This window comes from Heteronotia binoei, chromosome 1, assembly GCF_032191835.1.
Source record: "Heteronotia binoei isolate CCM8104 ecotype False Entrance Well chromosome 1, APGP_CSIRO_Hbin_v1, whole genome shotgun sequence".
Classification (NCBI taxonomy): domain Eukaryota; kingdom Metazoa; phylum Chordata; class Lepidosauria; order Squamata; family Gekkonidae; genus Heteronotia; species Heteronotia binoei.
Genome location: NC_083223.1, coordinates 80979259 through 80992500, shown reverse-complemented (window position 1 = coordinate 80992500; position 13242 = coordinate 80979259). Strand labels below are relative to the sequence as shown.

The 13242-nt window shown below is 39.9% G+C and overlaps 1 protein-coding gene across 3 annotated transcripts in view; it reads left to right on the top strand.

Annotated features, from left to right (window-relative positions):
* Positions 1–3438: 3438 nt before the first annotated feature.
* The window catches only part of SNX14 (sorting nexin 14), a 67892-nt gene continuing 58088 nt past the window's right edge, over positions 3439–13242 (top strand). For 2 of the 3 annotated variants that reach the window (XM_060236687.1, XM_060236676.1), the window contains exons 1-7: positions 3439–3941; positions 7208–7328; positions 8388–8464; positions 8564–8642; positions 9918–9961; positions 11064–11151; positions 12987–13071. In XM_060236687.1, the coding sequence (XP_060092670.1) occupies positions 3823–3941; positions 7208–7328; positions 8388–8464; positions 8564–8642; positions 9918–9961; positions 11064–11151; positions 12987–13071 (613 nt within the window). In that variant the 5' untranslated portion in view covers positions 3439–3822. The remainder of the gene's footprint in view (positions 3942–7207; positions 7329–8387; positions 8465–8563; positions 8643–9917; positions 9962–11063; positions 11152–12986; positions 13072–13242) is intronic. The other variant, XM_060236696.1, reaches the window with a different exon arrangement.

The window sequence follows — 13242 nt, the reverse complement described above, 5'->3', positions numbered from 1 at the left end:
AGTAAATGGTGAGGGGAAGGTGCAGTTATAATGTTGGAAAATCAGTTCTATGAAAAGTTCTTCCATAACTTGGTCTAACAGCTAGCTGCCATGGGTAGCAGAAAATACACATGCTGTTTAAAGGGACACACTGTTCTAAAGGGACACACTGTTCGTATTTATCTTGAACATTCTTTAAAAAGCAAAGAGTTCTTATAACATGCTTAGACTTGACAATGCTTTTAAATGTCCCTCTGTTCACTTCTCTTGAATTGTGTAGGTAACCATTCTTAATTACACTACATATTCAAAAAGACTGGAATGAGAAATCAGGGTTTTATTTATGCATTTTTAAAAATGAAATAGTCACGTTCATAGTGAAAAAGCCACTGAGTGAAGAGGCTGCTGTTTGGTATGGCTTCCTTATAGCCATACAAACCTTGGCTCACTTGCAGGTTTAAGCAGAACTTTAAAAAATGGAACCTAACATGTGTGAAGGCTCAACAAAAATGACTGGCTAGTTGCTGTTGTCTACATCTTGAAATGGAATTTGTAGGGCTTACTTTGCTGCAGCAGAACAGAAGTCTTTGACAGTATATTTGGAGTACAAATGTGCTACAGCTTAGTGAGCCAATAAAACTGCATGATTTTGTAGAAATTGTGGCACTAAATGATAAATACAGCATAGAAAAGGAGGAGGCCATGCTTCCTCACAAAGTTTAGAATTTTCTTCAAAGACATGTAGAGAACACTGCTCAGATTTGTTGGCTCAGAGTTCTGTCTTGGACATTTCTTAGCTTCATATAATGTAGCTTCATTATGAACTTTTCATTGTGATTTGAGTGACCAGTGACAACAGTGGCATGGTTGTCTGCTGCTCTGCCGCATAGGTGTTACAGGTAAGTCTTAAGTTTGTGTCTGCAACAAAGAATGCTTAAAGATATAATCAACTTCAGAACATCTATGGATAGCATTTTTATAACACAATGCTGGATTCTAAAAAAAAATATATCAGTATGTTTCTGTTTTGGTTGGAACATACAGAAGCACAGTGTCACAGGCTATTTGATAACTTATCAGCATCATCACAAGCAGCTAGTTTGTATTGTAATAATACAATTGCTATTAAGCAAAGTGTATTGCTATTAAGCAAAGAGATGAGAATGATAGATGTTCAGAAACTATTGCATTTGTACTGAAGGAATCAGACATAGAGAAATTAAGCTGCTTGGAAGAAAGTTAGACTGGTCACAAATACAGATGTGAAGACCAGGAAAAAAAACAACAGAAAAATACGGGAAAAATACATTCTTCACTCTCCCCCCCCCCCCCCATTTTCCCCTGAGGCCTTTTTTCAATTTTTCCAGTGGAAAACTTGGAAATTTTGGGGATTGCTGGAAAGAATAAGATAGGGGTTTTTTAGAATGAGTTGAAATGCTTTTAAAGACAAAGTGGGCATGCTGTAGGCATAGACAGCTCTTTTTACATTTTTTCTAGTATAACTTAAAAGACAGAACAAACAACAACAAAAAGAAAAGATGTGCACAGCTCTTAAATTCAAGATGAATTTCTGCACCTCAAAAGATGCCAAATCTTCATGAAAGGAACATGCAGGGCTTTCGTTGCTTCTCAACAATGGTATGCCTTTTGTTGTCCTTTTGACCTGACATGGCTGACCTTTTTATCACTACCTCAGACCACTGAGACACATTTGTCCACAGACTACTGGGGTACAAAGTAGCTCATTGCTCTACCTTGCAGGGGGGAGAAACAAGATTAAAAGGAGATGGGGGAGAAAATGCACTTAAAGCCTTGGAGGAAAACTTTCATTGTGAATTTAGCTCTCTCTAACCAGATAGTAAAAATAGCATGCAGTGCATCAGCTTGCAAATTTCTGCAAGTATTGAGTATATTTGTGATTTGTACATTGTACAAAACACAATGCATTTATAACTTAAAATTCCATAAATGTCAAATATTGCAGTTGTATATGCTTAAGCAAGTTATACATGATACATTTTATGTTAAAACCATAAAAATAGTTTAAGTTTGATATATATTTCATTCCCCCTTAGGAGGGAATGCGTGCACACACACACATCCGCTTCAAAATTTCTGGAAATTTTCCGTGTTTAGCTATAAGTATCCTAAATGGCCTGCAGGAGATCCTAAAGGGCAGCGGGGGGGGGGGGCTGGGCAGAGGCGATGCATAGTGACAGAAACACAGGATTGGAGATCTTTCAGCATTTGGCAATGAGTGCTTCGTTAGAGCTGTGAATGATGGAAGTGAGTAAATCAATGGTGGCCAAACTCTTAATATAAGAGCCACACAGAATAAATGCTAGATGTTTGAGAGCTGCAAGACAGGAAGGAAGGCAGATAGATGGAGGAAAAGAGGTGGAAAGAAAGCAACTGCATTCTGCAAGTTGCTGGCTGGCTTGGTGAAGTGAAGAGACAACTGCCTTCTCCAAGCCAGCCGATGGGGTGGTTGGGGCTTCAAGAGCTGCACAATATGTGTGAAAGAACTACATGTGGCTCCTGAGCTACAGTTTGGTCACCCCTGGAATAAATCATTAGTTTTCTCAAGAGTTAAAATAGTTGCCAAGGAATAAGTTCATATATTTTAAGCTCTTGGGATAGAAAATGTTTGTGATAGACCATTGGTCACAATAGCATCAAGTGGTGGTTTTTGCTTTTAAGTCAGTTTTACTGCTGTGCCTTGTGGATGTAGGGAGTATTATGAAAAAAGTGGTCTTATTTTTTACCTTCTGTGCAAGGTATGATAGTCCCAGCTTTTACTTTAAGCTTGGTACTTCATTTCCACATAGTGTGGTAATAGCTACATATTCGGAAGTATATTCGTTCCCATGTTCATCTTTTTTTCTTAAGTAATCTGTAGCATTTTTGGTTCATTCATACAGAATATAAGAGTTAATGGAGCAGTCATTCCTGTTCATATGCAATGTGAAAAATTCACTTTAGGTAAAGTATCTTAATGTGGCAAGAAACCAGAAATGCTAGTTTTTAAGTGGTTTCCTCCTTCCTGTAGCTTATTAGCCTTTCTCCAGAAACAATGGTTGCATTCCCTACTAGGCATCCTATTGCTGTGCACGTTTGTTCCAAGCCAGTCCCTCTAAGGGTGTTCTGCAGTAAATAGGAAATCCAGCGTTTTGCCAATAAGCAAGGGTGCATCTCCTGAAAGAGGTTCTTGTCCACAGAGGCTTATATAATCCGTAAACTTTTTGATTACAGACATGTTTCAAGTGAGCCGATCTTTAGAACGAGTCATTGCAAAATAGGGCAATTAACCCCGAGAACATAGGGTTTAATTATGAGTAGTTTTTTGCCACAATAAGCAGGAGTGCTGGGTGCCGCCATTTTATAGCTTCTCAACAGGGTGTGAATGAGACCAGCCAAGGAGCTCAATGCTTGAAGGCCTTCCTGTAATCAGCCCTTTCTGCCGTTCACCGGATAGGTTAGCCTGTAGTGGCAATGAAGGTGGCACGCGCTGGAGCACCTTCAAAGGTTTAGCGCCTTCCGAAACTCACTACGTTTTTATTTTTTAAAAAATAAGAACAACCGGGCGTGGGAAATGCAGTGAGCCGCAGAGGCTTTTTGCTTGGGCACTTCTGACGTAGTGATATAGCGCCGTTGTCCTACTTTTTATGCGCGAGTAAGACGTGCCGTTCACGTGACCAAAGGAAGATCACGTGATGTAGGCCACGTGAGAGAAACCAGAACCGTCCAACTGTTAGGTTTCTTCTAGGGAGTGGGGGGGGGGGGGCAGTCGTGACCCCTCGGTCATGACGGGTGGGGGCCAGCGTGGGCCTTCCATTTCCGAAGATGAGGTGGCTGCGCGCAGGGGAGAGGCTATGCCAGCGCGCAGTGGAGGCGCTGCGCGAGATCTGCCGCCAGTATCCTCTGCTTTGCTGTATGATCTTGGGGCTCAGTGTGGTAAGCTGGTAAGCTTGGGGCTGCTGACAGGGGAAGGGTTTCCTAATCGCGGAAGTGCGGCTTGTGCGTTTACGCGAAGTTTTACGGGGTTCCTCCAATTCGCTGTCACAGGAATATTTGGAGAATCTCTTTTCAAAAAGGCTATTTAAAAAGTTGGAAGACAAAATTAGGAGCCATGGTAATCTGAGATAAAGAAATAGGACAGTGTTGTAAACTGTCCTGCCTCTTGCGGGTGAAGCAGGGAGTCGTCATGAGTACTGACAGTTCAAGGGGCGTGGCTTTCTAAGGAAGTGTCATTTGGTTTTCTTCCCAAGTCTAAAAAGCTAGAAATCATTTGCATGGTGATTTGCAGTAGGTCATTTACCCTAAGGTCTTGCATGTCTGAGTCCTTCTCAAGAGAAAAAAGTCTGCTGTTAGCAGTGTTTGAGTAGCTTATTAAGAAGGTCTCTTCTTTTAATGAATTGGAGTCTTGTGATGCTTTGAAGGCTCCGGTTTTTTTTTCTAACGTAAGCTTTAATGCACTAGAGAAGGAACAACCTTCAAGAGCCAAACTCTGTCGAAATCCAGAACAAGAAAGTAGCAGAGAGCCTATATAAAAAATGCTGTTAACTGAAAATATACAATTTAACACTTAATAATCCATAAACTTCAGCCCAAACATTGGCTGTTGTGAGTCCTTTATTAGAATACAGCACACATGAGTCCTCACAAGAAGTGAAAGATGCAGGAGTACCGTGAGCAGTTGTTTTAAGCACATTGGCATAAGTCTTTGTACTTGGATTGCTAGCAACTGTTGCCATCTTTCATTTCTGTTTTTGATGTTGGAAATCTACTGGACCTCTAGTGCAGACCAACCCAGTTATCCACCTGAAACCATCTCTGTAAAAGATTTCTTAATCCTTTGTCTGTTCTCTTAATCCGCTCGTTATTTGGTTATTCTATCAACCCACCTACCTCTCATGCAACTTCAAGATTTCATTTTCTGTTTAAAAGTTTTATTGCTTTCACACTGGGCCACAGTGGCACACCCGTATACTTGAGTTTGCTTTGTGTTATGCATGCAGTAGGTCTTCACTAGGCAAACCTTGCATGTAGGTAGGTAGGTAGTCAGCTAAAAGCAATTATTTTAGCCACGATACTTGCCAAAAAACCCCAAAAGTACACACTTATTAAATATTTCTGGAAATTGCCCCTAAGTCTCCAGCTACTTTAATTTCCATTTCTATTATTAACTTCTGTTCAAATCCTGGAACAAGCATGTAAACAAAAACCAGCCAGTCTTCGCTAGCAGTCGATAAGATTTCCAGTGTTCTCAGACTCACAGAAACAGAGGTAATTTTTTGTATAACATCAAAGTTTTGGGGACGGACAGTGGCTCAGTGGTAGAGCATCTGCTTGGGAAGCAAAAGGTCCCAGGTTCAATCCCTGGCATCTCCAAAAAAGGGTCCAGGCAAATAGGTGAGAAAAACCTCAGCTTGAGACCCTGGAGAGCCACTGCCAGTCTGAGAAGACAATACTGACTTTGATGGACCAAGGGTCTGATTCAGTGTAAGGCAGCTTCATATGTTCAAAGTTACATCCTAATATATAACTTTTTGAAATTGATATGCTCTTACAGGATTTGGCAGGTTTTTTCCATTTTAGAAAGTAGCTTTTTATAAAGTTAGAGCAAATAATATCTTTTTTTACATAAGAACTGATCAGGATCCCTACTTTCGTCTTGGCATCACCTGGGATTTTGTAGGCTGTATTTTTTTTTACAGTATAGTATCTCTAGGCTATTAGGAAATGGAGGCCAGGCTGTATTTTAATACAGAATTCTTGTGAACATTGGCCCTTTCTTCTTATGCCTCAAATCAGTCAATGTAATTCAGACTGCGGACATAAGAAGTATCACATGAAGATTTCCACAATGCAGATATCTCAGAAGTGCGACACAAACTTTCCAGGCTAATGTCATCAACAAATCTGAACAGAAGGAATACTCTTTCCTGACTTCATACATGGTAGTCATTTTAGATGCTGAGAATAATGGAAACTCCAATCATGTATCCCTCAGAGTACAGGAAGCAAGTTTACATGCCTTAATGGTTCTGGAGAATTTTGCACTTTAGTAAAACTGATAACCAGTTATCTTTTCTTTCCCTTTCTTCTGCTGTGTCAAACATTTCTGATGTGTTAATGGAATACGATTTTATTAATCCTGTTTTTCGCCCAGTACCTGTCTGTAAGTAATAGCAAGTAGTATTGCTGTGACGTTTGTCAGTACAGTGTTAATCATATTTGCTGTGAAGCTTTAGCTGAAGAGATGCTCTCATTGGAAAGTATTTATAAGTTTTTTCACACATAAATAAGATCTTGAATTTTGTGCAGTATTTTTGAAATGAATTGCTAAGTGATCTGGTTGCCTTGGTATTCTTGTTTGCTAGGTATGTTCGTTTATATTTGGGACTGGGGGCCTTTTAGGGATTCTGTTAAGTCCCTCTGAAATTGTTCCAGATTTTACTTTAGAACACATTTGCTCACAACATGGAACAGATTCGGCACCCGCTTTGGTGGAGAGGGCAGGATATAAATGGAACTACAAGTACCCAAGTGTAAATTGACTGTACTCTTGGGCAGACATATAGCTTAAACGTCCAACGGTTGCCTTATAAGATTGATGTATATTGAATGCAAATAAAGAAGCCTGCCTTTTAGTAATGGTTGAAAATTATGGTGTGAATGATGAAGACGAGAAACCCATTATAGGCTCTTGAACTTTACATACTGTTGGATCAAAAGTTGAGTTGTATCTGTGGAAGGGTGGGTGAGTGTGTCTGTGATATTTGCTGATTTTCCCTTTTCATTGAATATCCTTATGTCTGAACCCTATTCTCAAGGGAATCCTGACCAACAGCCATTTTAGGAGTACAGTGGACTGTAGAAAGAAGGAGGAGGTGGGAATAGGGTTGCCATCCCTGGGCTGGAAAATTCCTGGAAATTTGGGGTGTTGACTGGGAAGGGCAGAGTTTGGGCAGAAAACTCAGCAGGGATGTGTTCTATGCAGTCCACACTTGGATGCTGTAGTTTTACCAGGGGGAACAGATCTCTGTAGCCTGGATATCAGTTGTAATTCCAGGAGATCTCCAGGCCCCACCTGGAGGTCAGCAACTTTAATTGGGGGCAGTCTGTTCCTCAAGCAGAACTCTTTGAGTTCCATCATTATTTCAGACTTCAAACATACTTTGTTATTTAGAAAATTCATTAATTACTTTCTTCTTTTTATTTTGAGGTATTTTCACATTTTAATGATCTTCTGGTCATTTGTGACAGGAGTTGTCACATTTTATTGTTCATTTGGACCAGACTACCTTCTCCCAAATATGTTGTTCATGCTGAAGCATAAAACTAAGGTAACTTGTAATTTTATTGTTGTGCTGTTTTCAGTTTAAGTGGTGAAATTTAGCTGATTTATCAGGAAGAGCTACTTTTAGTTGAGGCCTCAGGCATTTAAGCAGCTGAATTAAAAGCAGATGATTGATCTGTTAAAGTATTTGGTGGCCTTTTTAGTAGTAGCTCTTAAACACAGGAATATTTGTAAAAACCACAGGACATACAGTTGATTGAAATAAGTACATATAAGGCGCACATACAACATAAAAGAGCAACAGATTTTAGATATTTTATAGGTAACATATACTCAGTTATAGATAATCTTTACCTTTGTCCTGCAATATGATTGGAAACAACATCTCTCAAGACAAATCTACTCCAGTTATGTGTCTTTCACCCTTTTTTTGAATATCTGTGGTTGAAAGGTCTAAAAATTCAGTAAAGTAAGATTCAAAGGTATTGCCATGCTTTACGTTGACCTTATTTAATGTTTTGCCATCTGCACTGATGGCAAATAATCCAGCTAATGATAGTTTTTTGTCCCTACTCTGGTAATTTGATTAAATCACTGGCTCATACATTGCTTCATTGTAGATTTTATACTCAAGTGTGCCTGGATTTGTGGGAACCTGTTTTGGTTGATTTAAAAAAAACAAAACTTGGTTTCTGAGCACAGAAGACTTAAAAATATCATTGACTAGGGCTGACCAAAGAATCAATATACAAGTAGCTAAATTTCCTCTGCTAGGAAGATACAGGCTCAGATAATTTTTTTATCCTGGATGGAACAGTTGCCCACAGCAGCAGGAGGAGATAAGGAGGGAGCCAGGCCAGGAGGAAAGAAAGTTTTGAGATGAGGTGCCCAAGTACAAAAAGTCTGAGAAATGCTAGTATACAAATTAGCTGAAGAATACTGACTTTTATGACTCATACAAATACACTTTGTTCAGTTTCTTCACTTTTAAAGCTTGTTAATAACTTCATCACTTGTATTATGTATGGTTTATAATGTCTAATGAAGCAATGACGTCTGAGTAAAGATTTTGAAGTTCAAAATGCCTTTTCCCTCCCCCTCTTAGCAATTAGACCCGCAAGACCTATTTCTTCAGAGTCATGGGTGTGCTGTTTGTGGTAAAGTCAAATGTAGAAGACATAGGTAAGCTAAATAGGCCATGCTTTTAATTATTATGTTTTTGTGCTATAATAAAAACACAAAGGCAGTATATTTTATAATGGTATTCTTTCCCCCCCACAGACCTGTATTACTGCTAGAAAGCTATCAGCCGTGGCTGGACCTGAAAGTCCCTTCTAAAGTTGATGCATCCCTAGCAGAGGTAAATGTTGGATGTATTGCAGTCTTCCATTTATCTTTAATCAAAATTATTCTTGCTTGGAGTATTAGAAATTTGCACTTGATTTTTTTCTAAACGTTATCACAGTACAACTATTTTTCAAAAGTGCCAACATTCTCATCAAACGGTTAAATTCTCGTTCCTTTCAAACTTTTTTTTCCTCAGTGTCCATTATTTTATATTCACTGTTTGACTAGATGGAGAATTTCTTCAGTTTATTGGTCACATTGCTAACACAATTGGTACCCATTAAAATTCTAATGGGACTGCATGGAAAAATCCATTTATGCCTTTGGCTCTCCCCCCGCACTTTCATGGAAGAAAACTTGGGCCTGTTGTTTCCAGAGGCTGCTGTCCAAGTTGCTTTAAAGTTGATGTCTAAGAGTACTTACGGAAGATGTATGGAGTAATGGACACAGGGACACAACACCACTTGTACCACTGAATTCTGCCGGTGATGCATTGCTCTGTTGCTATGTTACTAACTATTCAGGATCACCATCTAGGAAGTTTCTGCTTTCTGAGATGTTTAGAATACAGAGAACTCCCTTAATATGTGACAGAGTCGATGTGAGAGGTGACAATTATATTGCGTAATTTTGAGATCTATGAAGAAAGGTTGTTTAACATTTATTTAATATATTTATATGCTGGCTGGTAAACTGAAGAAGTGGAAGCTTAGTGTTCATAAAGATAGGTACAGAGATACGTAACTCTCTGCTTTCTTGAAGCCTTTGGGAGGATGTCATGGGAAGGAAAGGAACATTCTGGGCGTTTTCGCACTCACCTTCAGCCGGCGCGACCCCCCTCTTCACCGCGCAGGATCTGCGCGGATTTCGCACTAAATGCCGCGGAGCAGCCGGAAGAGCCGGAAACTCCCGTCGCAAAAGCCGCGCAAACGGAAACTGCTTTTTGGTGGTTTCCGTTTGAGCGGCTTTTGCGCCGGGAGTTTCCGGCTCTTCCGGCTGCTCCGCGGCATTTAATGCGAAATCCGCGCAGATCCTGCGCGGTGAAGAGGGGGGTCGCGCCGGCTGAAGGTGAGTGCGAAAACGCCCACAGTGTTTTGCTTCTGTCTAATCTTGGGTGATTTTAATAGCCTGAGTTAGAGTATACATGTTTTTATATGTTTTAAATTGTTTTTTATATTTTAACTATTTTAATTGTTTAAATGTTTCTAATACATACTCAACACTTAAAGCTCTTTCAGTGATGATGTTTTAATGTATTGCTCAACTCTTGGTTCTTTTTTTCACACAGGTGTTTGAGCTGGTGCTAGAAAATTTTGTTTATCCATGGTACAGGTATGATTTTTTGTTAAGTCTTCCTTTTTAAAAAATTCCGTGTGCTGAATGAAGGCAAGATTTGCATTCACACCGGCCTTTAAACAGAGATGTGCACGAAGCTGATTACCTTACACACATGTCTCCTCCCCCACCCCCAGCACAGTGACAGAATCCTGGGTGTAATACCGACCTTGATTGCTGGCGATGTGGAGAGGCATGTGTGGGGGTTAACTGTCCCCTACCCCACCTCACACCAGGATTCCAAAACACAATTTAATAATTACCTGCCTTTTGAAATGCTGTTTATCTTCAAAAGACCTATCCTTTTGGGGTTTTTTGAAAATATTTATACATATTTGAATTGTTTCTTAATTGCTGGTGGTAGGGTTGGCCTTGAGCTGCTTTAGTACAACTCAGTGCTGATTGTGTTACAGCTAAGGGAAAAAATTGCATAGTTAAGATAACAGGTAAAAACCCTGTATCTGATCAAAGTATTTTTAATCCTGGGACCTGTTTCCTTGGACTCAGTTTTGTATTTTGAAACTGTGCCCCAGGAAAACAGTAGGGGGAGCTTGAATGTCACTTGATGCCTTATTAAGCTTGAAGACCTGTAAGTTTTCTGTTGGGTGAATTAATTTCTACGGACAAAGGGCTGATCATATATAATTAGGGCACAAAAAGAAGTTGTTCTTAGTTGGAAATGAAAAGCTGATTTTCACAATCTGATGAGAGGAATCTGAAAATGGCCTTGCATTGTTTTAGACAGGGTGATAATTTACAATCTACGCATTTCACAGAACTGTCACTGTTTGGTAAAAGTAAAGGTAGTCCCCTGTGCAAGCACCAGTCGTTTTCGACTCTGGGGTGACGTTGCTTTCACAACGTTTCCATGGCAAACTTTTTTACGGGGTGGTTTGCCATTGAAAGGGGTTTTAATCTTTGTATATTATCCTTTATTTAGCATGAAGACTTGGAGGGATAATTTGAGCAACTCTGTTCCTTTTGTTAAATGTTGCCAAACTTATCATTCTCTCATCTGATAATTCTGAGAACCATATTAACAATGGGGATTGTTTTGAATGATTAGTAATACACATTATTTTGTTATGATGTTTTGAAGGGACGTAACAGATGATGAAGCATTTGTGGATGAACTGAGAGTAACACTGCGATTTTTTGCATCTATATTACTTCGCAGAATCTACAAGGTAATGGTAGTTACAGTGTTTGAGTCACAGTGAGCTCTTAATGGAGGACTTTTGGCAGGCTGTATTAAGAGCAAGAGGGCTGTGAGCTTGTCCACACTGCTCGTTTACATCTGTTTTAGACCTGTTGAGCAGTTAAGGGCTATCCCACTATCTGACCTTCTCCATCCCATCTATGGAAATTTTGCTTTAGAGATGGTGATGAAAGATTAGATGCCACTCATGTAATGGCTGTAAACAGGCCTCTTGGGTGAAACAGCAAACTAGGTTAATAGTTTAGAAATGTTTCAAAACAATCCCTGTTGCTATAACAATGCATTTTTCCACATGATGCTGTATACTAGGAGACTTTGTGTGAACTGATTCTCATGTTTGTTGTTATAGTCTCTTAAATCTAATTATAATTAGATTCCTTGTTTTCCATCCATCAAGCATCTTCAGGATTGTTTCAGCATTCGCTGGCAAGTGTGGAATATTTGTATGTTTGATTAGTTAAGTTGTATAAGAACATAAGAGAAGCCATGTTGGATCAGTCCAACATTCTTTGTCAAACAGTGGCCAAAAAAACCCAAAACCCAAGTGCCATCAGGAAGTTCACAAGTGGGTCTAGAAGCGCTTCCACTTTACCCTCCTCCAAGCACCAAGAATACAGAGCATCATTGCCCCAGACAGATCCAATAATATACTTTTGCTAATAGCCACTGATGGACCTCTGCTCCATATTTTTATCCAATCTCCTCTTGAAGCTGGCTATGCTTGTAGCCGCCACCACTTCCTGTGGCAATGAATTCCACATGTTAATCACCCTTCGGGTGAAGAAGTACTTTTATCTGTTTTAACCGGACTGCTCAGCAATTTAATTGAATGCCCACGAGTTCTTGTATTTTGAGAAAGGGAGAAAAGTACTTCTTTCTCTACTTTCTCCATCCCATGCATAATCTTGTAAACCTCTATCATGTCACCCTGCAGTTGACATTTCTCCAAGCTAAAGAGCCCCAAGCGTTTTAACCTTTCTTCATAGGGAAAGTGTTCCAAACCTTTAATCATTCCAGTTGCCCTTTTCTGGACTTTTTCCAATACTATAATATCCTTTTTGAGGAGCGGTGGCCAGAATTGTACACAGCATTCCAAATGAGACCGCACCATGGATTTATACAGGGGCATTATTATACTGGCAGATTTGTTTTCAGTTCCCTTCCTAATAATTCCCAGCATGGCATTGGCCTTTTTTATTGCAATCGCACACTGTCTTGACACTTTCAGTGAGTTATCTACCACGACCCCAAGATCTCTTTCTTGGTCAGTCTCTGCCAGTTCACACCCCATCAACTTGTATTTGTAGCTGGGAGGGTCTACTTACCTTATTGGGAACACAAGGATCTGGGTTCCTGGTCCTTACACAGCCCCCATGCCAAGAGCCCTTTAGCTCTCGCCCTTTGGCTCGCGCCTCTGGCAAAAGGTGCAGCTTAATAATGCAAAGAGGGTGGGACCTCAGTCTGCCCCAGGAACACAGCCACTCCTAATCAATCAGCAGCAATCACCTTCAGCCCACTAAAACCAAACAAACAGCAGTCCCCCAGCAACCACAAACTCAGAATTTTCAGCAATCACACAGTCACAAACTCAGAAATTCTCAGCAACTTCCCCAGCTGTTTAGAAAGCCAAACCTCACCCTTATAGCACTTCTTATCCGCTCTTTCTCAGAGCTCTCTGAAATGTGCTTATCCTCTGGTAAGGTGCAGCTTAATGTATAGAAATAGTGTATAAGTATATACCATTTCTAGTTGTCTGTTTAGTGGAAATAGAATAATATTTTTTCCTTTGTGCTTTTTCTTCAGGTGGATATTCCATCTATTATAACAAAAAAAATGCTGAAGGCAGCTTTGAAACATATAGAAGTAATAGCGAAAGCTAGTCATAAAGGTAATACAGAACTGTTTTATATATTACATTTTTACTGCATTAAACTGATGAAACCTGCTATTTTCTCTGTGCACTATGCAAATGTATATGCTGTTAGCATATACACACAAACTTCCTGAGGAGGTGCGGGCCCTGCGGAACCTTGATCAGTTCCGCAGGGCCTGCAAGACT